We start from the raw sequence: 25,708 nt of genomic DNA on the forward strand, positions 1-25,708 counted from the left end.
TCTAAAATAGCCTTTTATATCTCCTACATTATATTCCATTTCATTCCTTGGGAATTTTTAATTTGCATTTTTTGACTGTGGAACATGGAGAAAGCATGTCTGTGAGTTGTTCATTTAGAACTCTTCTTAAAGCATGTTAATTTAGAATCCAGTGAGATATATTAATAGCATACTCTCCAATGTCATGTTAAAATTAATGTGTCTTTCTGATGCTCTTTCATCCATGTTGTCTCATTTATGTTTCCCTGATGATTCTTTTCCTTTATTGATGAACCTAAGTGATTTTGTGCCACCATCAAATCTGCCACTGGCCAGCTCATCTCAGCACCTCTGTAGTCTGGGATGGAGTCTGTTAACCAGTGCTGTCTTTTTGACATGAAAACCCGAGTATCCTCACCCTCATTTTCTCGTAGCCAGTTTCTGCCTTGTGGCAATACTCTTCCATTGTGTTCACATAGGCCGTGCTGGGAGCACTGCTGGGTTTACATACAATTTTACAACCCAATGAAGGACTCCATAGATCAAAACAGTGCATTTTCCCCTTTATGGCAGCAAGCCAACCTGCACTGTAATACTACCTTTTAAGAGTGCTTTACTAGCGTCAAAAAGCAAAACCAGCCAGGCACCGCCACCGTGGATGGCTATACCAGCAACAGGATGTTGTATGCCACAACAGCAAGAGCCACCACCCAGACACGTAAGGAACACTTTGACCAGCACCCACACTGGGATGAATGCGGCACAGGAGCCGCACATGACGACAGCTCTAACCAGCACGCCTATCACCACCACGTTCTGAAGTGCAGCCTCAGCCAAAATGTTATTATAATGTTTGATGGCAAATTTGAACTGTCAGGTTCAACTGCAAGCTGCAGCTGTGTTTATCCCCCAAACGTAATAGTATCACCACACAAGTACTTTCCACTTAAAAGGGATACGTACAGAAATGGAATATAAAGTGAATGGTCAGAAGCCTATTACCACTAACTTCTCTCAGGAGATTACTCTGAGAGCACAGACTGATCAAGGCATTCCAGCTAGGAAGATTCACCTTCATGCTCAGCTTTAAGTATATAACTGGGCTCAGCAACTACAGCAAGCTGGCACAGCTGGGCAGCTGTGATCTATCTTCACACAAACTAGAAAGCTCTGTATTTTAGGTCAATCTTAACGCACATTTTCCACATTAAAAAAAAAAACAGAAGTAATTTTAATATAAAATGTTTTTATTGTTTCTGAAAACATTTAAAAAACAATTTTTGAGCACTTTCAATAAAAAAAATAACTGAAATGCTACTGCAATATTCAACTACTGTAGTTTCAGCAGTACAACAGACAACAAAACACTGGGGGAAAGGGGAGAAACTGGATTTCCTGCACTAAATGAAAACGTGGAACAGGGATTTTTCTTTCCTTATGGTGCAGTAAATAAAGCACAGTATAGTACAAGACTATTATATGAACCTCAGATGCACTGCACAAGAAACGCTTTCCTTCTTTTCAGTTCAGAAGTCAGTGCTTATTGCAATTATTTGCAAATTATTTACTTCATGAATTCTTATCATGATAAAATGATGCAAAAATGTTTTTCAACACCAGAACAATAAAAAATAATCCAAGAAAGGAACATATTCAACAATAACTAAGCTGAATTAGTTAACATAAAAAAGTAAATAACTTGTGAATAACTATGCTCACCTGGTTAACACTGAACCAGTTTCAATACAGCAAAAGAATAAAAAAAAATAAAAGTGGTTACAGGAATATATCTAGTACTGTACAAGATTAAGTCATTAACACTCATGCACGTTTTGTGATCATGTATTAACATGGTGAAGCAAACTAAACTTAATTTTTCCTGCTGTAATATTCTCATGTAAGAGAATAAGAAATAGAAATATCTCATTGAGATCAATGCACATTGCTACATAAGACAATTTCACCTGTCACTTTTAATGACATTTTGCCTTTTAATAATGAAACACATTAAAAAGGGTTTTTTTTTGTTTTGCCCTTTTTTTTTTTTAAAATCTGTGGGCCGTATTTGTTGCATTTATCCTAAGGAATGTGCCTGCCACAGGTTCAACAGAATTTTAGTGCAATATATGAACCCAGAAAGTTTGCTGGACTAACCAACCAAATTTAAAGTGTTTGCTGCAATACTGTACACAGGGTACAAATTCACTAGTTTGTATAGTTTAGCAAAAACTGCTATCAAAATAATTTCTCATGTTAGTAGGAAGCCAATAATGTAAACAAGGGGTCAGAACTGTCTCAAATTCTCAGTTTTGGAGTATCTGACACAGACAGGCTTCCATTTGTTAGAATCACAGAATTTTCCTTTGGGTATTTTGCATACTTTGGTGTGCAGTAGTGCTCTGTCTCAATGTATAGTAAAGAACTAATTAGCACTAAGTACAGGGACCTAACATTATTAATTATAAACACCAACACACAAACACTTCTAAAATAATACATACCAATGTACAAAGCTGTGCCTGTGCCTTGGATTTTACTTGAAACAATCCTTATCGAATTTAACACTTCTTAAATTAAACATATATTTGCGTTAAATCCACTGATTATAGAATATTTCCGCTAATTAAGTTACGTGTTAGGCCCAATTTAATGCTTGTATTTAAAAATAATTTTAAACGCACTTTTAAAAACCTTTGGTGACGGCTGCATAATTTAGAACACATCAGCTTTAAATCTACTCTTGCTTTTCTGAGAAATGTTCTTAAAAAGCTAGTGGAGTTAGGCAAAAACTTACTTCCCCCAAGCCCACCTCAGTCTCAGTGTTAGCGACCTGGAGGTGAGACCAGCATGTCATGCAAACACACGGGCTGCTGCAGCGCGTGTGCAGCTTCTCCCTGCAGCACCAGTGCTCGCGTCCTCCCCATCACTCTCCATCAGAAAGTAGGTTTCACCTATTCACAGTAGTGCTGGCACTTCACACAGGGTCGGGGCAGGGGGGGAAAAGAGGTGCTGAGCGTCACTCAGACCCAGCGAAGTCAACAAGGTAACAGGATGTTCAGCACATCTCCGGCAAAAGGCCATGGGCAGGTAGAGATCTCGAGCCCTGCCTTCAGCAACTTTCGTCTACAAGAAAAATGGTTCAAGCCTTACTGACGGACACCCGGCAAGATAACAAGCAGAAGGCTACCATGCAGTTTTTAGTCTCCTCTCCATTTCCTTAACAAAACTTAAGAGAGTCACTTGGTCTTAAACGAAGCAAACCACACTATCACACGTATACGTGCTTCAAGGAGGGATCTGAACTCCAAGTTTATTCCTGACGAAGCGGCAAAACTTCTGACGCAAACACAGTGAAATCAGGCCCCCATTAAGGTGCTATAGCTTGGCACAACTGTTTGTCCCTGCAGAAGAGGCCATAGACTGGTGATAAACTGGGGCAAGAGCAAGAGAAGCTGTGATACACCAGCATCTCAAGTGCCAATGCAGCAGCACAAGTTGAATCAGCACCACCAAAAAAATTGACCAGTACTGGCATCTCAAGTCATTAGCAAAAACTGAAGAAACAGAAGATCACCAAGACACTGAAATAAAAAAACCCAAACCACTAATCACCCCAAAAATCTAGGGGGGCTTATCGTGCCTCCCCCTTCATAAATTCATGACCACTCATTCAAAGAAGTAATGCAAGAGAGGCAAATGTTTTCTGCTCTGTTTCCTGTTTTGTAAGTGTTGTTTCACAGGAGAAATAATCAATTTCATATTAAGCTTAAGGGAAGGTATTGTAGCACCCCCAGCGCACCACTTCTTTTGTAAAAGCTTGCCTCTTTCTAGCATCAGGGCCGTGGCCAGTTAAGTACCCCTCTCTTTTGACCATTAGAGAGATGCATGCCATGCTAATAAAATAAAAGGTCTTTTTTTGGTTCAAGTGAACTAGTGAGACCGAAGTCTAAATCTCATTTTCCAGAGGGGCAGCTAAGGACTTCTAAAAAAATGATTCACCAGTCTTGTCAAATCATGTATGAAAATGGAATTCAGGCTTCTAAAACAGTAAGTACTTCTTTTAAAATAAATTTTTCCTAAAGAAAGTTCACGTCTTACTGTGTATCTGTAAAGTGCCTGGCAGTATTATGGCTCTATTTGAAATATTTTTAGATCAACCACATTTTCTAATATTTTAATCATCTTTTGTTTGAGAGAAAGTGAGCAAGCAAGACAGACAGAAAGGCTCAACCTACTGAAATACAGAGAAAAGAGCATCTTCCTACACTCTCCATTAGGCTAGGAAAGAGCAAACTTAAAAAATGACTGTTTAAAAATAGTATTTTAATGAGCTCCAGCAGCTCTTTTATTTAAAAAAAAAAAAAAAAAAAAAATCACGTTCCTTCTCTAGCGTTGATAAATAATTAAACAGTACCTATCACTTTAAAATAGGGTGTTATGCCTAGATTAAATCTCAGTGCTCAAAATCTTTTTGCATGAATTTTACCTAATATAAAAACATTGAAGTGAGAACTAAAATATCAAGTATGTCATGAATATTAATGGATAAAATAACTACATAGATTTATTTATCTTAAATAAAAAATTTAGTGCATCTTTTTTCCTTGATCATTCCTGTTAGTTTTTCCTATCTCTGCATTTACTAGAGATGTCAATGGCACCAGCGCTACAGAGATTTCCCACAGTTCACCACTGAGCAGTGCTCAAGACAGCTACACAATGATCGGGCACCTGCATGTCACCTGGTTCACTTGTACCCACTCCCCACCACCTACCTATCTGCAGGCACTCTGCATTTCAGACTTGAACGACAAAGGTCAGTAAGGATCATCTGCTAAGAAGTAACAAGCAACACAAAGTATGGAAAGCCTACTAACGAGCTAGACTGAAAACCCTCCCCAAAGCCTCAACCATAGCTGTCACTGCTGACTGGCTATCAACCACATCTTTATTTGCTACAATAAGAGAAGTTGAATGGGAAACACTATAAAATTCAAATTTTAATACTGGCTCTTTGACAGCCCATCACCTTCAGAGATTTGTTTAAAATTGGTAAGACTACCTTTTCCCTGCTGAAGAATGAGCAACAGGTACAGCAAACTTTTTTGAAAATGCCACAATACATAGCAAGTGTTTCTGCTGCGGGAGGCACTTCCATTAAGACAAATACAATACGTCTGTCTCTTAGATACAGTGTGCTACATACATATTATAAAACAAGATTAACCCAACATTTCAACAGCAGGATGATCCTTACTCTCCATCCACTCAAAACCTGATGGAGTCATTGAGTTAATGGATTCATTGCAGATTTGTTGAAACAAGGGGTCATTTTTTAATTCCTCCAGTGTAGCATCATCGTCTTGTCCCTGCTGACGACCTGGATCAAACAGTAGATTTGTGTCTAAAGTGTTCAGATCGTTAATGCTGCCTGAGAGCTCGGAAGACAACCTGATGTCGCTGGAAAAGACAGATGCAACATTATTGAGATCTGATGCCACCTGATTCACCAGCTGCTGGTTTGTTGGCAGACTGTCCTCCCCTAAAAGGTCTTTTACAGTGCTGCTAAAATCTAACTGCTGCTCTCCAATGTCTGATTGTGCTTGGTTATCTCCAGAAGAAAAACTGATCTGATCCGTGCTGCTGTTTTTTGTGAGGTAATTTGGTGTTTGGAATTCATAAACTGAAGTGCTGGAATTGATCATATTTTGTGGGTTGGCACTAGGAAAAGCGGCGGATGTCTCTAAAATCTGAGTGAGATTCATCCTGGCTGTGTAATTTGAGGGCATGTTGTTCATTCCCAAACCTCTCACTGCATCATCGCTATCAGAATCAAGTTTGTTTAACAACACATTGGTTATTTTTTTAGTGTTTGTTTGTTTCTGAAGAGACGGGAAGGCCGTCTGCATCATCACAGTCAACGGGACTGACTGGCTTCTTTGCGCTATGTTATTGGCACTGGTGTCCGCATGGATATTAGCAAATGCGTTGTGAACTTCAGGAGTCACTGGACTTCCAAAAGGTGTCAGGTTAGAGCGTGGTATATTTGAAACTGGGTAAACAGTGCTTCCACTGAGATTACGCTGGCGATGGACAGCAGGGCTCACGCTCCGGCATCTCAGACTGTTGTTGAGAGAGGAACTGGTTCCTTTGTTGTCCAAAGGAGCAGGAACAGCAAAGCCCTCTTGCTTGGTGGTGCTACTGACAGGGGCTGCCTGGTGCTGCACGGGTGAAACGGGAGTCACGCGACCAAAGTGGGTATCGTGGTGGCGTGGCTGAGACTGGTACGACTGGCCAGGAACGGCAAAAGCGTGAGGTTTCCTGAAGCGGTCTTCCACCAGCTCCTGATAGCTCGTAAGGATGCCATGGTTTGCAACGGACGAATTGCTAACGCCACTGTAGCCGTTATTCATCCACTCGAGCTTGGTTTTGTCGGGATGGGTAGCCATAGGCCGCTGCATCGGCTTCACGGGGCTACTTGATATAATGCTGGCGTCATGATAAGCCATACTGGAGCTGATGGGAGTAAACGCAAACGGGTTTCGGCACTCCACAGGACTTGGAGGGACGCTGCTACTGCAGTTCGAATGCGGTGTGCCGATGGGCGTATGCCGACTGCTTCCTAGAGCACTGTCTACGGGAGTCGTCTGAGCCAGCCTCGAACACGGGCTCTCTCGGGACATGTTCTGAGATCCGGCGATCATTTCGGAGGTGGGTGTTGGAGTCGGGGTGGGGGTGGGAGTCGGGGTGGGGGTGGGGGTGGGAGTGTGAATCGGAGTGCTGTTGTTATGGATCGAATGGTAAAAGTGCACGCTGCTTGGATGAGATGACACGGGAGCTCCTTGAGCTGCGGTCTGACTCTGAAGTGCCATTCCTAGGCAACCACCATAAGGATGAGAATTATTCATGGACATTTGCTCCTCCATGAGCACCAGCTCCTCCACAATGCTGTCCTGGGTAAGGTCATCATCAAATGAAAAGAAGTTTTCATTTGACTGAGGGACCGTATGTTCAAACTCTTTCAGCTCAGGCTGCAGAGGTAACTGATTTGAAGTCTGTGCTTGTATTTGACCCAGGGAGGAGTCCTGGATCTGGCTCTGTAACTGCTGGTTGTATGCATCCTGCTGCATACCTTCACAGTGCACTGGCTCCCATGCCGGTTCCTGTAAGTCACTAGAGCCAGAGTGCCCTGCAATAGTCATAACACTGATATCTTGCTGCTGTTCACAATTCACAGATGCAAAGTCAGAGGTTTTGGTGATATGGTGCCATGTATTTGGGTTAAAGCTGCCATCTGATTTTGAATCATTTTCTACGATAAACAGGTTTCCTTCCAATTTTACTTTTATATCTGGAGATGATGCTGATGCAAGCTGCTGTCCTAAAGTAGAATCACTGGTATTTAAATCGGTGCTCAAAGAAAGCTCTGTTGCTAAGTTTGCTGCAGCTGCAGAAGGTACAGGTACCACCTTCACAGGTACCTTGCTGGGAACTTGAGCAAGTGCTGCCGTATTGTCACTGTTAGGTAACGATCCAACCTTTGGAGACTTCTTAACACTGTTTGCTTTTTGACCCTCCACAGCATTACCAACTGAAAGCTGCTCCACCAGTGGTTTCTTTACAGGTGGTACCTGGGAATCCTGAAGTGTAGAAGGTTGTCGCTTTCTTGGACTTTTAGTGCATGTTTTGTCTTTAATCGTAGACTCACCAGTAGGAGGTGAACCAATGCTGGTGCTGGACAAGTTTTGACTGGCAACTGAGAGCTTTAGAGTGTTTTGATTATTGCCTGCTGAAGAAACTGGTGTGATTTCATTAGATTGTGTTTTATATTTGGTCCCTGTTTCTTCAGCTCCCTGATCACAGCCCTTAACTGGTTTTGCCTCCATGACATCATCAGCTGAAACCTTCAAGGTTGCAACCTCAAAATTAATTAGTTGAGCAGGAGGCAGGTCAGGGGTTGCCTTTATGGATTTAGACATGTCAGAGCTCTCTTGGCCCTGTACTGAGTTGTCATCCAGTAATGCTTCTGGTTCCATTTTGATCTTGACTGCAGGCGCAGCTACAACAGTGCTAGGCTTGGATCCTGGAGACTGAAGCGAAACGACAGATCCATTTTTGATCTGTGGACCAGTCCTCCCTTCTTCCACTGCTCCTGCACTACTGCTGACTGAAGGTGTCTGTTTGACAGGCACACTACTGCTGCTTGGGGCAAGAGATATTGCTGTCATTTTTACCACATTTAAAGAATTCACATGTGGAGCTGGCACAACAGTCTTGATTGGGCTACTGGTAAAGAGCACCGTCGTGGGAGAGCGGATGGTGAGAGCACTGGTATTTGCTGGCTTGGGTAAGATCTGCGGGTAGCGATGCCGGGCAGAGCGGTCACCAACTGGGCTGGCGGGAACATTCTGGGGAGTCTTTGGTGACTGCTTGACTGATTGCATGTGCTGAGTGACCACCTGAACATTGAGCGGCAGGACCTTGCTATCAGATGATCCCATAGGACTTGGAGATGTCACCAACTGCCTGGTCCTTGGCACCTGTAGAGAGAGAAAAAGCAAAGGTGTGGTGAGGAAGCAAGGAAGCCCCCAAAGCCCACAGATCACCTTATCCCCAAGCATTTCAAAGGTAAAGGACAGCACAGCTCAATACACCAAAGCTAGTGAATGTCAGTTTGAAACAAAACAAGCTCTCCAACTATATACAAGACAATTTCCATTTGTCTGCCTAAGGACTGGTAGACAGATATATGGCCTCAATTTTTAAGGCACAAGGCACTGGTCTACACACTAGCCCGCTCTTCTGCTAATGAAAGGGTCATTCTCATAAAATCCTTCACCACATGGAACAAAAAGACAGACATACAAAGGTTAAAAAGCAGAGGATGTGTTCAAAACACTGCTCATTATTAAGGTTTCAAAAGCAAGTTAAATACAAACTCACTATCAGGCAGAAAAATTGACTTACCTATTGAAATTGACAACAAATCTAACATCTTAAAAACAAACAACATTCCCTCCCAGCCCAGTTTTGTATGGCTGAAAGACAAGTGTGTTCCAGACTACAGACATTCATGCAAAAATAAAATTGCTGCTGTCACTAAACACACCAGGCCTATGAAAGGCTATTTAGATTCCACATTAGGGGCTCAGCGACCCACACAACTGGTGTCAGCTCTCTCTTCTGGTTAAACTTCATCTCAAGGGCAATTATTTGACATACAACCTTAATTATTGCTAGCTGAAATCCCACTGCCAATGACTTCAAAGACAAACTTGGCCTATGCTACGTGATCAGAATTCTGCTGCTTCTGTATCAATCCTGTAATTCATGTGGTATAACACAGTCATTGGGACAGAAAAGCATCAAGGGACCCAAGCCTTTGAGCGGAAACCATTTTTCTCTCCCACTGACACCACTGCTTAGTTCCTGGCAATTTACAACCCTTTCATAAGGTGGTTTCTCTGGAGAATTGCTGGAGAACTTTACCGGTATCGGGCTGGGGACAGCTGCCACAACAATGCCAATAGGTGGAGGAGACAGAATTGCAGGACTTCCATTAGATATACTGGTCACACCGTTGGTTGCAGCGCCTTCTGTTTTCTTTGCTGGAGACTCTCCTGGCAAAGGAGACTGCAGTTTCTGTTCTTGTTGCTTCTTCTGGATCTTACGCTGCAGCTGCTGCTTGGCATCAACAGGAGATGGCAGAGTTTTCACTTGCGGTTGAAAGGAATTACTTTCAGCAGTAGGTATAAAAGCCGAGGGCTGGGGGATCCCTTTTATTCCTGAATACAAAAGAAGAATGAATTATAACCACACATACCCTGTCTGCTGTAGTGCCACTTCCGTACCTAACCACACAGAATACATGGCAGGCATCTCCACAACCATTGTGGGAACACCTCCTCCATGAGGTGCTCCCATCCACTTCATAGGCAAATCTATTCAGTGTTTCAGTTTATTTCCAGATTTGTGGCAAAACCTCCATCTGTTAGACAAGCTGGGCATTAGCTGCTAAAATACTATATAGCGGCATCTTGTTTCTAGGAATCCCAAATTGCAACTTTTGTGTCAGCAAAATCTAAAAAACAATGCATTTCACTTAACTGACAGTAGAGGGCAGCAGATATGTTTTAGATGAACTTTCAAAATTCATCATCTACTGTGTGTGTTTTGTTATCAATGTCTAATTTAAATGAAATGTCTAATTTAATGTCAGATTTTAAAATGAAAAAATCTTTCCAGAAAGCTGTGGGTCTGTGTCACAGAAGAGCAGCTCTGAGCAGATGATACTACCTAATGACCAAGGCATTAAACACAATGCATCTAATATATCAGAATGGATCACAACCTGTGTGTGATCAGGGCTAGTGGTAAAAGAAGAGCAAGAGAAGTGTCCAGGGAAAAGAAGGAAAAGGTGAAAAAACTATGGAAATTAGAATGGGAGAACGTTTTTTCTGGAGACAATGCCTTTGCTGATCACAAGCCAGCAAGTGGTGCTTCCAGGGAGAACAACAGGGAGATAGTCTCATCTGTGCAGCTGGTACCAATCCTCACAAAATCATATCACGTTTATGATCTTTTGTTTATTAACAGTCAAGAGGATTAGGTCTCTCAGTGACCAACTAACCCTGTCGAACTGCCCCTCTAAAAACACCTTAACATCGTTTCATTTACACTTCGCAGGTTTCACAGTTTTTAAAATAACTCTTAATTATAACTTAATCTATACCATTTTTAGGACAAGTATTTGGTTTTAGATATGCAGTACATGCTTAGGAACTGTGGTATGGGAGCCCATCCTCTCAGCAGCAGTCTGCATGTACCATCAGAGCTTGAACACCACAACATGTCTTCATTTTCACAATTCCTTCTTCATAGAGCATTGAAATGCCCAAATATATTGAAATTGCTGGAAAACAATTCATATGTGTGGGCTGAATACTGAAGGCAAGTAACATTTACAAGAAAAAAAACTCAAGAGATTTTTCTTTGAAGGTAAAAGTTTGCTTTTTCCTCAGTTACAGGCACATACGCACTGTAATTCCTTGAGATAAAGAGGAATGGGAATATTTTATTTGCCACTCTAGAAAGAGCCTCTCCTGAAATGACTATCCAAGCCACAGCGGCATGCACTGGAAATAACTGCCCTTTTCCTTGAAGGACACCATCTTCTCTTGAAGGAAGTAAGGGGGAGAAACTACGTAAGTTGAAGAGCTGTACATACACCTAGCATTCCTTCTAGCAGTGCGGCAAGCAGAACCAATGAAGCCAAGCAACAACAGGTAAAAAAAGGAGCAAACAGGCAGCAAATCCTGCCACTGCCAACCGTCAGTTGCAAGTTGCAATAAAGGAAAGAGAGCTGGAAGGACAAGGAACATGATCCAGAAGGGGATCACTCCAGCCTACAGCCCTGACCACCAGTTTCCATTTGGAATTGCCTGTCTTAAGGCAAGAGATTTGCCTTGATCCAAACACATTTTGCTTGACAGGCCTGGGCAGAACTTCAGAGGGAAGTCTGGGACATGTTGTGCACCTCCACTTTCCTCCTCATCCTTCATTTTTGTAATTAGCTTCATCCACAGCCACAAAAAAACACTTTAAATCATTAAGTGACTGATTTTGAGCATGAAGAAGGAAACAAAGAACACAAAAGTAGATGTACAAACCACCAAATCGAATGTGAGCTTTCCCAGAGACTGAATAGAACAGGAATTCATCTGATGTAGCAAAATACAAGGTAACTCTTCTCTTCACCTCAATCCTTAACAAAGATTTGAAATTGAGTGCTGGAATCTCAGTCACACAACTGCCTCCAGAGAAGGCTAGGCTGTCCTGTACCTCTCAATACCCCTCAAGCCCTTATTTGTGTTGTAATCAATAAGAGCAGCAGCTGGCATGCTTGTACTACCTGACACTGATCAAACATCTTAGGAAAATCTGCACCTGACATATCAGAAATTCCTATCAGAAAATCTGTTCTTGAAAGAAAATTAAGACAGACAATTGTTTCCAAATTAGGGCAAGTTATCAGACAGAAACACAGCTACACCCCCAGTTTGTCTACAGACCAGCACTGTACCGGCACCAAACTCCTGATCTAGCGAAGTACATAAATTCAGCACAATTATTCACATGCCCTGTAGTGTTTTAAAAGACCAGGGTCCTCATTGGAGTAATGGGAGAATCACAAACTAAACCTGAGACCACTGCTTGTTTTCAGATCTCTTTACCTAGACTACCAGTAAGAAAAGCAATTTGCAGCAATGTGGGCTAGAATCACATAAATGCATGCTCAATGCTCAGAGTCAGTGTTTAGAGTTTGCCCTGAAAAGAACTGCTTCCTCAAGCCAAGATGTTACTACTCTTTAAAAGAAAGATCCCCTATTTCATCAATTCAGAATTAAGTTATCTCATTACCTGCTGGTGCCCCTGCCATTACTGTTAAAGCTGCCATTGACTTGGTACCAATATAGTGACTTTTTACAAGGAAACGAGCCAATTCCAAGACTGTATCAAAAGGCTGGCTCAGCACTTTCTGGGCCCATTCACAAACAAGCCGGCAGGCCGCAGAGACGACTTCCTCATCAGGACTTTGCAGCTGCCCAGACTGCTCCGCTCCATCCAACTAAAACAAAGAAACAAAGGAGGACAGGTTACTTTAATTTTTAAGGGTCATTAAGACATGAAAACAAAAATAGAGAGCAAATGATGATCGAAAACACAGAAAAAGTTGAGTATGTATGTTCACAGTTTTTCATGAAATTGGGAAAATGAGATCACATCATCAATATCATCCAAAATTAAATGTCTTAACATTAATCTACTGGTTGTTTCCAAAGGCATTATATGGAGCTGACATTTCTGGAAGAAAATCACAGAGAGAATTCTAATATCTGGACCATCAACAATTGATGCTCCCTGCATCCAGAGTCTTTTCAACTAAGCAGCCACTGTTACCCAGGAAATGCTTCTTTCACTGGGGTTCCTCTTTCCTAGCATTGACTTAAAAAAAAAAAAACAACAACACAAAAACCAGTAAAACCAAAACAGAATCAGAGTTAAAAAGATATAGCTTGTGAGTAGCAACACCTCCTGAATTAGTTCTTTTAATAGCACCGCTGTACATTCTGAACTTTACAGAAAAACATCAAACAATGATTCAGAATGGAAGTATCATAAAGAAAAATCTTAAAAACTACACAGCTCTTCACTTTGTTTTAAAAACTTCAGACAGAAAAACAACATAATAAATGTTAATTTGCAGAAATACATATAAATAGGCAAGTATATATACATCATACCCCATCTCCAGTTTTATGAAAGTCAAGGTTGGGCAGTGTTGGCATATGCACAAAAGCCTTCTTCCTCAGTCCACTGTAGCAATATGTGAACAAGAATTAAGGTCTAAATCGTCTCTGCTTATTACTTGGGGGATATGAGGAAAGGGCAGTAATTCCTTTAATACCCCTCATAAGCTTTATAAGCGAACTCAACAACAGATCTCAGAATTACTGTCATTAATATAGTCTCATTGCTAGCCAGAATCAAGAGCCTATAAATGGCTGCGTTCTTGGGCAGGTCATTGGGCTTCTCCATCTCTGCAGAGGAGCAAGTAATGCTGGGCATTATGAATTTAGTTTGATGACTTAGAAGAACCACTAAACCACACCAAGTAGTTTCAATTAGCTACTCAATATTTAAATCACTAACAGAAATTTGGACTGAACACCCTTCCTAAACCAGGCCTAAAACAAGATAGAGAAGGCATTTCCAAAAGTTAATCACTGTTAAAAAACATGTTCCCAAATCTAGGTTTTACTTTATTATGAGTTCTTTTTTGCCTCTTTTTGCTAAATTTCCTGACATTTCCTTCTCCTAAGGGACTTCCACAAACTGAAGAAGTTCCCCATGACAAAATAATGTGACTGATGAGGACATTTCTTCCTAAGAATTCACACAATTTTTGTGCCTCTCTCCCCACCTGTGGTAATTCTGTAAAAATATGGACACAAATACCCAGATTTGTTCTTACACTGATCTCATCAAATCAGTACACAAAAATATACTCCCTCCATTACTCTTACTTGTTTATAGGTCTAAATCAAATCAGCCTTTTTTCCGCTCCACAGCATTACTCTGGGAGTTCACATACAGTGTCTCTTCTCTGTGACACACAAATCTTTTTCAGGATCACTAATTTTTCACACTCTGTAAATACGTCTGTATTTCGCTTTTCTAGACCATGGAGTTTGCATTTGTTTGCATTAACCTGGATGGAGGATAATTAGAGTAAAATAAATGTAAGGAGGCTAGGTACTAAAGTAAGTGTGAGATAACATCACATTTTAATCATTCTGAATTCGGAACTTCAGAAACAGAACTGAAAGAGAACCCCTGGGTCAAGCTACAATTACTGTATATGGTTTCTTCCTTAAAACTTCTCTAGCTCTAGGCAGAACATCCCTACTAAGTTTTGGACTCCACTGCTAGATAATCCAACACTGTATTTTATGAAACAATTTAACTGACACATAACTTCATTTACTACCACATGGAAGGTTTTTTTCCTCTATGGAAGAAAAAGAATTCTGGGCTGCTCACTAGCATTTAATTCTCTCTGTAAGTGCATGTTTCAAGTGAGATCTTGGCAAAGGCCAGTATTACAGTGCGTCCATATCATTACTGCTAGTTCTTTTGAGTGGGTTTTAATTAGAGCCTACAAGCACCTTGATGCCTTTTGGCCTTCTAATGCTCTCTCTCCCTTGCTTACTGCAGTGGCTTAGCCTACCCAGCATGTCAGAACAGAGCAAGAGTCGACCCTGGAGGTTGCAGCAGGTATTACATTACTTCATAATGGTTTCTAAGGATTCTCAAGGGGAGGTGTAATTCTCAACTTGGAAAGGACAAAATTCTTGCTGATGAAAAAACTTACTTCGAAAATCATTAACAGTTTTTGGTTTTTAACGGAACACCACAAAGCGTGCTGAAGACTAGACAAACTGCAGCTCAGACTCAGAAAAGCCTGAGAAAAATTCACATCCTTGTAGCCTTTAGACTTAATTATTGCATTTCTTTCCTAGCAGAGCTTCTTGCCCCTACACTGAAGCAGCAGAACCACCAATGGTATGAGCAGACTTTTGCACAGCATTTCCCCCAAATTCTTCACAGTGGCTGCCTACTAATTGATAAACTAATCTGTCCCAAGATCTGTGTATAGGTCTGCCTGTAACAATTATGTCTAGTTACACTATGACAACATCAGGTTTTAAAGTACTTTAAGGTTTGTATTAAGTTACAATTAATGGGGTAGGTTTTGCACACCCTATGGGATGGACTATTTCTCTAACACAGGGAAGGAGATGGATTCCAACTCTGGGCACAGGGAACAAGACTGCAGTGAAGAGAGAGAGACAGTGCTCCCCACCCTAGAAGCTCTTGCTCTGAATTGTCTTTCCTGTCTCAGGAGGTCTGCACCGTGCAGTGAAGGAAGCCGTCTCCCCCCTCTGACGGCAGGACAAGGCTCGGATCGTGCCTTCCAAGTCTGAAGCCGGCTTTTGTGACAACTTCCCAGTTCCCTCCTCTTTCAAGCAATACTAATGGTTGAGGAAAGGCAGTTTTATGAAATACCTGTAGCACAGCTTAAAAAGGATATTTGGCTTTACAACTAACTTTTGAATTACTGGTGTGCACAAGTATAATATAAAAGCAAGAAATGTTCTGATAATACTGAGCTGTACTACCAATAAAATACCAGTTTCTGCACATAAGGCGAATTCCTTTATTCCAATATCTCCCTTTGCACTAAATGATAAAGCTTCTTTGATTCCTTGCTGCTGCGACAACTAAGCGTCAGAACCTAAATTCAAGTACTTGTTTCCAAAGTTATATTTTGCAACCTAACATTACCACAATTAATAATTTTTCAAGAAAGTTGGGAAAGCGTCTGCATTTTTTATTTAACATTACTTCTACATTTAGCTAGTAGTTAAGCCATAATGACAGATGTTCTCCAGACAAGTGCAGAAGAAGTTACGGAGAAGCGTTCTAGCAAAGGATATTTTGATTTGCCTCTTGTGCCTAGACGACGGGCCTTCATATTTGGAAAGACATTTTTCATGATCTTTCCAAAGTCAGCAGCACTTAACGGGTGGTAGCCAAGATTGTCACAATAGCTCCTGCAACAAAGAGAAAGAAAGCGTGAATGGAATCAAAGTTAATACAAGAGGCCAGCCTGCATGCTAGACTACATCAAAGGTTTTCAAAAGAAAACACTTATACCCATCCATATTTAGAACCACATTTAACATTAATGAAGTTATCCACAACGAATTGTATGCATTAAAAATGTATAAACAGAGCTATTAATACCACAGTTTTTGCCTTGTTCTCTACTGAGTTCAAAGACAAGTCATGTAGAGACATAACAAGTAGTGGCATTATTGAGAGCACAGTTAAGATTTACTCCACAACTTAGTTTGAAGCATATGTTTCAATTCACTTATTTTAGGACATAATAAAAGCAGCGACATTGTTCTAGCCAGAAGTACAGCTTGTGTGTGGCAAGGCCTGAAGTCCTGCAGGAATATTTGAAAAGCAGTAGGTAAGAGATTTGTCAGTGTCCAGAGAAAGATTCTGCCTACACAACCTCAATTTAATAGAGCTTAACAGAACTGAATTTAATAAAACATACCTTCCCAAGAAACCAGCTTCACCTTTATAGGTGTAACATAAACATGTACTGAGGACCTAGTCCGCTTACCACCATACCACTACTGAACTGTGAGAGCTGCTTAATTATAGACATCCTTATATTCATTAACAGTCCTAAATTAACAGAGATTTCAACTGCCTCCGCAAATGTAGATCTTCATGCGACTGAGTATACAACCTGATGATATAGGGGAATAAAGCAACAAAAGGTAATTATTTTGCTAAGTTTACTTATTCTAGTAAAATGGGCATTGTTATCTGTCTTCAGTTCTCAAAAACAGCAGAAGGAAATTTGTTTCAACATCTATTCAGTCAACATTTGAGATATTTAAAAAATATCTTGAGGCAGAGAACAAGAATCATTGATTTTGCTGCAAAATGTGAATGTTCTGGACAATCGCAAATGTGTGAAAGCAGAGGAGAAAACCAGAAAACGCTCTGGAAGGTTTACCTACATAGCAAGTGCTTAAGGCTGCACAAAGACATGAATGCCATACTGCTTTTTGCTCAAGAGCCTTGTGGTATTTCACAGATGTTAACGTGCTAAGGCCCAAAACATACCATTAAAGCATTCTCATTCAGATTTCCTACAGTCACAAGGTCAGCACCAGATAGCAATGACCTCCTTTCCCATGAAGAAGAGATGACTGTACACGATCATGTGTGGGCATCAGCAGGAGAGCACAAAAACAGTAACTTCATACACCACATTGCCTGCTACTCTAATTGGGTACGTACATGCAAACAAATCTCTGCTCATAAAGGAAGAAAGAAAGAAAGAAAAAGCAGGACTCCTGAAACAGGTGTTTCATTCCCAGCATCACCTAGTAAAAACAGTAACAATTAGCAATGGCATTTGCATCCAAGTCAGCCAGTCAAAATGCTCTGAAAACTGTAGTTCTGTAGAAAGCAGTATGTATTTTTTCAGATACTTCCACTGCATTTACTTTCTCTGTAAAAATATTAGTTATTACAGAGCAAGTATCTGCTGCTTTTATGTAGGTATCCTCCACTTGGAAAGCACCACCACAAATGTAATGATTTTGATGGTGATAAACAGCAGGATTTATGCTGTTTGGTTCTGACATTTCCCTACAGAGCTTGTGTACATCTGCTTTCCCCAGCTACCAGGTCACTCCGTCCAAACCAGGAGATGTTGCCTACAACCTGGTATACAGTCAGCTATTAGTCTAGTTTCTGTATGGGACATCAAGAAGGTTTTTATCCAATTTATATACCAACATATTTCATTTCTACGCATGTCAGTCACACAATCTGGACTCTGGATACTTCCCTTTGAAGTTAATACAAAGGAATACTTCTGCCTCGCTGCACCCTCTTAGGAATCAGACATTGCTTTATGTGTAATAGACAGATCTCTGCGTGCTTTTTTTTTTCCTTTGCATCTTGCCAGGCTCCAATGGATTTTAACTTTATTCTGAGAATTCCTAAAAGGTGGGTCTTTGTCACTTACTGATGCTGATTACAGGACTTTAAGTCTCAACTAGCACGCACAGGAGGGCGCTCTGAATTTCTCTGCCACAGTCAGCAGTATCTTTGAAACTCAACAATGTCAGCAAAACAAAATAAAAAAAATAACCCAGCAAAACAACAGGATTAGGGACCTACCAATCAATCAACTTTTAAGTTAAAATTATTCCCTCCCTAGGAGGAGAAAAATAAATAAATAAATCTGTTCCTCAGGTCTAGCACATCTGTTTCAAAACAGTTTCTTGCTAGCAGCAAAGCGTACACTTACGTGGTCCCCTCGTATCCTTACTGGCAGCTCCTGCAAGCTTGTGATTTTTGAGCTATTATTATTATCATCATGTAATTTCAGTTTTCAGACAGATCATCACATATGGCCCCTCCTCCTCCTGGCTCGGCCGAGAACCCTCCATGTCCATCTGTGGTCTCTCATTGACTTGACAACACACACCAGGATTCTCTTCCCTGAAGCTCTTCTCTCTGCTACTTGCACTCTTGGCACATTGCTGAGCCCAGGAGCTGTTTTGCTTATTTGAAGGATGGGTGGGAAACAGATGGGGGGAGGGTAGGTCTATGCAGAGACAAGAATGACAATGGACACGTGGCTGCTTATGTTCCTTTGTACAGAGCTCCCCTAGGTGATAAGGAGAAAAGGATTTTTTTTTTTTTTTGTAAGATCTTAAAATTAAATGTACTCAGGACATAAAATACACTGGGAGTGCACCTGAATTAAACCACAAAAAAAGATCAACCAAAAAGCCAATGAAGAAGTCAAGCTATGCAGCTTAGCTTACATAGCTTCCTGGGCAGAAAAAACATTATGAATAGCAAACGATGAAGAACCTATTGCATGAAACTAAACAAAGATCTTGGCTTATCCAATCAAGCAAAACAACTGGTCTCTAAAAATGGGTTAGAGTGAAGAACCTGAGGAAGAGCTAGGCTCTTATTAAGCTGATGAACAACACTGGCATAGAAATCAAAAAAAAATCAGGTAGGATGGAAACCCGGTGTCTGAAAACCATTAGAGAAATGAAATTGCAGGTCAGACTCGCAAAACCAGCAGCAGAGGTGGGAAACAACTGCTTTAGATTGAGTTTAATCAGCTTTTAAAAGGAATATATAGGTAGTTGTTTACAGCAGAGGACTGAACTTCACAACACAATAGGTCCTATCCTGTTCCTATCAGGAAGTTTTATATAAAAACACTGGTTAAGTGCTATCAAACAAGATTAGCATGTATCTTGTGTCTTTTATTTAACAGACATGGTACTCCTATACCTACTGCCCTCTTCTGTGCTACCTTCTGAATATTCTTCTTTTAACTTGTTAGTTAACACTCTCAACACTTAGCGCACATAATAGATGCATCAGGTGGCATCAAGTGGCCCAGCAGCCAGTAAAGCAAGGATTAATGACTTACAGACTAAAGGAAAGAGATACAGGATGACTGAAAGACCTCCTAATCCGTATTAAGCATAACAAGTGAATCTTCAGGGCACCAAACTTAAATATGAATGAACGACTTTCCTTGTGTCACTGCAGCAGAAGCAAGATAAGAGGACCCAAGTGTTTACTGAAGGCTCAACAAATCATTTTGTGGGCAAACAGGGATTTTTGCCTGCCTAAATACTGCAGGACTGCACTTAGAGTCAAAATCCTAATTCTCTAAACTCAGCTAAATCTACACCTGGCTGCCTCCAGAAGGGGGTTTACTAATAGGGAGAAGATACCCAAGTAAAACTGACTTACAAGAAAACATTGAAAGGATTTGATGGGAAGCAGCATCCATTCCCTGCAGGCTAGGTAACTTGTTAGGCAGCTCCCCATGAGTTCCCATAATATTTTCCAGACTCTATTCCCCCATAACTCCCAGAGGAAGCTGGCAGATGAACCGTGTGTGCCCAACAGAAACACAGCTTCTTACAGCCCAACATATTCTGTCAGTGCAGGCGGCATCACAGCACCAACAAGAGAGGTGAACTAGCTCTCACCTACCTCCCTTCTGAAATTCAGCTGCAAGCTCTCAACCTTCCCAAGTGCTACTGCCTTATATTATGATGCATTTTTCATTTATTTTACCCCTTTCAAAAAGGAGATGAATCTATTTACTTTTATCCAGTTAGAGACATGAATTCACAATTAAATAGAAGAGTAAGAAAACAGAAGAGTCACTGTGTTGAATAAGCTCAACGAGAAGAAGCTACTGAAACATGGAGGAGCTGGAAACACTATCAACACTTGCCAATGGTGAACTTGCGTGGAGTGCAAGCTTCTGTCTTTCCCTCTTCATAGAAAAAAATAGGTGACACAGATGCCCAGTAGTTTTGCAAGATTTATTTTGACCAAAATTTGCAGCAGGAATTGTGATGCTGGTATGATGCGGCACTCTTCTGAAGCCTTGTGACTCTGATTTATATGTGCAGAGTGCATAAGCTTGCTCACTGTGAGCACATGCAACATCTATCTTTGCACATAGAGGAGAGAAATGGTAACTTGTTAATATGACAGAAGTGAGTTTTGAGAGGTCTTAACACCCTTAGGTAAAAAAAATAACTTATCAAAACTAACTCTCTTATCTATTTATATGCCTGTTTCCCCACCTCCCACTCCAAGACTTCTTTTCCTTTGGTGTGCAAGAATAATTCATGAAAATATAAGAAACTGAATGTTTTAAAAACAGATGCTTTCAAAGGAGAACAGATTCCAAACATTCGATATTTTCCTGAATATTTGCTTACCACCCTTATTTTGTTAGGGAAAAAAAATACAATACACAAATACTTGATGCAGCTACATACAAAAGCCATCCAAATTTCACACTCCACAATCTGTAGATGATGATTTTTCCGGGCATCTGCAGCTTGGCACAGCATGGAAGCCAAGCAGATTTGTTGCTGAAGCAGGCCATAAATTATTTAATAAGAAATATATTTAAGAATAACGCTTCCATCTCTCTCCCGCACAGCAGCTGCCGCTGTTGCTGTGTCTGCGCAAGCGGCTGCTGCTTGGGGATTGGCCACCCCAGCACGTCTGTGCCATTGGCTGTATTTCCAGGCTGCGTCACCACTCCAGTCGATGGCAAGACTTCAGAAATAGGTGTGTGCATGTTTATCAACCCCAGGCAAGCGAATGCCATCATATTTCAGCTCAGTCAGAGTAAAAAACTTGACCAGAGAGAGTTAATTAAAAGGAGGTATTTGCAGAAGGCAACCCTGCCATAACAATTACTAAGGGCTGAATCTTGTAGGCACTTAGGAGAAGGGATTCAGCTTGCTGCAAATTACTGTAATCGTTCAGATTATGGAAATATTCATACTAGATCATAAATCTGTTATTCATCTTCAAGCAACTGGGCTGAGGATGATTATTTTTTTTCCTCCCTGTAGGGAATGTTCTGTAAATGAATTCAGATCCAACTTCCATCAGACAGCTCCCTCTCCCTTGCTACTAATCACTTTCTCTTTACATGGTAGCTTTGAGACTTGACAACACAGACTCACAGTGGCCTTGGTTACTGGTTTCATACATATTCAGATATATCGTGCCTCTGTAGAAATCAGGTTTGCTGCAGGAAGGTCCAATATTTATGCATTATCCTGGAAAGAAAGGTGTGGTGGGCTAGATCATATGTGCAACATCGCTGCATTTCCAGGAGGAACAATTCAACCCCTCATCCTTGTTAAGGCAGTCATATATGTATGTATATACAAGTAGACCAAAACGTACTGTAAGATAGTAACTGGTGCTTTTTACCTGTGCCGCTCTATCCACAAAACAAAAACAATATTCATACAGTTATTTACTTGTTAAGAAATACTTGTACCTTTCCTTCAGCATATATAATGCACAATTTAAACATCACAGTCTTATCTTCAGTGGCAGAAATAATGAATACAGTTTGCCTCACTGTAGCTAGTACATTCTCAGGTACATTAGTATCTAAGGCCTTGTTCTCCTATATGCACTTGTACATGTGTATCAGTGGAGTACCTGTACAGCCAGCGTCACAGAACTACCTATGCTTGCTACAGCCATATGTACGGATCCAGTCTGGGAGCACTCACTTGTATTCATCGTAAACCTCCTGCTTGGGAAGAGAAGTCTCAGGGTGCTCTTCCAAGGTGTTCCGTATCCACGAGAAGGCGTGCATCTGCTGGGCACGGCTGGACGACATGGCGATCTGATCGCTAGTGAAAGAAGAAGCAGTGCCAATGAAGACTTCGCTCCATAGCTCCTCCTCAGTTACAAGACTTAATCATTTTCTGCCTACACAGGTGGAGAGACACCAGAGACAACGAGGGCCAGAACCTCACACAGTTAGGCATTCCTTGAGGCGTGGGCAGCAGTTATCACCCTCTTTCATCCACAGTTTAACGAAGAGACTCCACACTCCAGTTCTTGACTGATACACAGCCGCGACTAGACAGTGATGCGTGAGAGTTCATCTACTTCCCCTCTTAAATCTATTGTTCCTTGCTGACTACCTCTAAGCTTTTGCCCACTCAGTTTACCAGCTGCCCTTTGGAAACTCCCAACTTTCCCAGCAGATGCTCAGAGTGCTTCCTGCAGGCACCTGCCTGCCTATAACCATCCTACTGGGAACATATACTAATTTTGTGATGTTGTGATCTGCAGGTTGGTTTTCTAGACCCTCCTTTAGTCAAACAAATGTCACCAGAAATACCATTAGTTCCTTCTTTCCCCCACCATCACATTTGTGGTGCTATATTATCACTTCCTACATAAAAAGCAAAGGAAAGATTACACTTAGGCTGCAAAACACTTCCTCTGTTGACTCTTGCGTTTTAGGAGGTTTATATTTACAAGCTATTCATGCACTAAAGATTCCAAAGTTAAAAAACCCCCAATCTTGAGGAAGAGAAGAGTCCTTAATGTTTAATAAAGGCTGCTTCTGCTACCAAACATGTCATGTGAATGATTCCTCAGCAGATAAGTGCCACAGGAAGTAAAGTATGTTTTCAGTATTAGCTGCTCACATTCACACACTCACACACATACCTTTTGTCTCCATTGTTGGGACCCGAAGGCAGCTGAAGGTAGAGGTAGAGTTTCTCTAGGTCTGTAAACTTCTCAACTTCTTGCTAGATAACAAAGGTGTTTTGGTTAAAACAAAACAAAACAAAAAAAGGGGGTGAGGGGAGGCAGGGGGAGAAAAAGCAAACAATAGAGTTGAGCTTGACAGCTGAAAACTGTCATCTGACAGTGCATTCCTAAATAATATAATTTTAAACAAGAAAATATTTACTTATGTGAAAGAATGTGACTGTGAACACTCTGGGACTAGAATATGATTTTCTTTTTTTTTTTTTGCACACCATCACACACCAGAAAGCACTTGTCACCATTACAAAATTCACACGCAACAAAAGCAAAATCTGTAAAAATGTCAATAACAGATCACTTCTGTAACCAGACATGTAACATGAAAACCTGTCTTCTCAGAGCACACATGAAGCACCTCTGAGAATGCAGCATCAAAAAGCAGCTATGCTATAACAACGTGGGATGTCAGACCTGATCCTGTGATCCACTATATATTAATAGTTATGCGTCACAGAGTTCAATGAAGACTATGAAAATCTATCTATATACATATGTATTTTTTTTTTCCTTTAGAAGTCAGAGTTATTGAACAGGTACTGAAGACAAGCCATTCAGTTAGCATGAATCTCAGTGATGCCAGACTCTCCCTCCAGAGGATTCCAGATGGGGATCAGACACAAGGGGGAGTTTTATCTGGTGCATGCGAACAGCAATTGCTACATACAAACTAGCTTTTGGTCATCTGAAACCAGCTAGGTGGACCTCGAAATACCAGGAAAATCAGTTGTGGTAATGTGCTCAGGTCTGCTCAGCAGCAGTGTGAGTAAAGCCATGCATCAAGGACCAAATGGGTTCTCCTTCGGGAAGACACTGCAGAAGCAATGCATGAGGTGGTACACCATCAGCACAGAGTCAAAGACTCACATGATCCCATTTTAAGTCAGAATACAGCTTTTGGGTTACAGTTAATTCTCTTTTCCTATACTCGTGTCTTACTGCCAATGTAAGCTTTTCCAAAAGCAAGGGAAAAGAAGAGAGCGGGATCAACAGCTAGTGATACCTGGCTGTTGACTTCAGCAATGAGCAGAATAGAGAGTGGACAAACTAAAAAAGAGCAGAATAGAGAGTGGACAAACTAAAAACCTAAACTTCACTTCAAACCGGGACTCCCTACCTGCCCCAGTCCTGTCCAGATACACTTTGCTTCAGCTGGCCCAAAATTAACAGCAGTACTAGAGGGGCGAGCTCCCACTCCCCCTCCGCCGGCTTTGCACCCAACGCACAGGTCCCCTCCCTGACCCCAGACTCTGGGCAAGGACCGGCAGGACATGCCGTCCAGGGAAGGGTGCTGGCAGAGCACGGGGACTTGCTAATCCCTGCTGTCTAAACCCACCACAAAACTGCTCCACAGAACTGGGCCACCAGCGATGCGACAGATGTTCTCAGAGCCAAGAGAAACACTTCCAGCAGCAGCCAGGTAGCAGACACTGGATTTGCTGCTTTTATAAACTGCAGCAAACCACAACATTTGGGGTTTTTTTTCCCCTCTGACAAACTCCTAAAATTTGCTGACACTGATTTCTGCACGGCTCTACAGCAGCTTATGCAGCAGTGGTGCTCAGACCACCAAATACCCAGAGAGGTATTTCTTAACGGGTGCATTTTGTCAAATTCTCTGTTATTCCTTTCCTGCATAAATCACAGCATTTAGACTGGTGGGTTTTCCTTTAACAAACCCTTTACTGAAAAGATCAGCATTCTGCAAAGAAAGAATTTACAGAAAATTAATAATTTATTTATGAAAAGATAGAAATTTAACAATTGCAAAAAAATTCGCACTTCTTTATTAGACCTCCTCTTCTTTGAGGAACTTAGCTGCTTTTTGTTTTAAACAGCAAATGCCAAAGCAGGACACCAAAGGACGCAGTTCGGGTGAGATTACCTTGCATGGTAAGTGCTAATCCATGCAGCAAAAACATTCCAAGCAAAACAAAAAACCCTTGATGACTCTGACACTGAGGTGGAAGACAACCTCTCACTTCCAAATCTAATGTGCCAGAGTGCAACATAAAGAGCAAGGTTTTAGAAGAAATATTAAACCTTTCACCAAAAAATACTGAAGTAGTCTCAGTGGCCACTGCAGTTGAAGCAACTTCTGCTGTGTCCTAGCAGAAGGAAGGGGCTGCACGGAAGGGCCCTGTCTGAGCCATGGAGGCTCTGCTACACAGGCCCCATCCATCTAACACCCTAATTAAAAAAAAAAAAAAACAAAACAAAAAACAAAACCCAACAATGTATGTGTAGAGAAAGAAATTTGCCTGGGATTATGTTAGCAGAGCCTTTTCCAAAGGATGCAAGCAAGCCAGTGACTCTCTCATCAGCAAAACTGCATCCCTAGAGCTGAGGCAGCTGAGGATTATGGCTTTCTCACATCCTCAGCAGAAGCAGCTGGACAGTGATA

The 25,708-nt window shown here is 41.2% G+C and overlaps 1 protein-coding gene across 1 annotated transcript in view; it reads right to left on the reverse strand.

The window, feature by feature from the left end:
• Positions 1–1,240: 1,240 nt before the first annotated feature.
• The window catches only part of RFX7 (regulatory factor X7), a 54,989-nt gene continuing 30,521 nt past the window's right edge, over positions 1,241–25,708 (reverse strand). The window contains exons 3-9 of the mRNA XM_075045339.1: positions 23,203–23,285; positions 22,248–22,370; positions 16,037–16,157; positions 13,284–13,364; positions 12,400–12,607; positions 9,469–9,764; positions 1,241–8,519 (exon numbers count right to left, since the gene is read on the reverse strand). Coding sequence (XP_074901440.1) covers positions 5,202–8,519; positions 9,469–9,764; positions 12,400–12,607; positions 13,284–13,364; positions 16,037–16,157; positions 22,248–22,370; positions 23,203–23,285 — 4,230 coding nt within the window. The 3' untranslated portion in view covers positions 1,241–5,201. The remainder of the gene's footprint in view (positions 8,520–9,468; positions 9,765–12,399; positions 12,608–13,283; positions 13,365–16,036; positions 16,158–22,247; positions 22,371–23,202; positions 23,286–25,708) is intronic.

Source organism: Buteo buteo, chromosome 13 (genome assembly GCF_964188355.1).
Source record: "Buteo buteo chromosome 13, bButBut1.hap1.1, whole genome shotgun sequence".
Classification (NCBI taxonomy): Eukaryota; Metazoa; Chordata; class Aves; order Accipitriformes; family Accipitridae; genus Buteo; species Buteo buteo.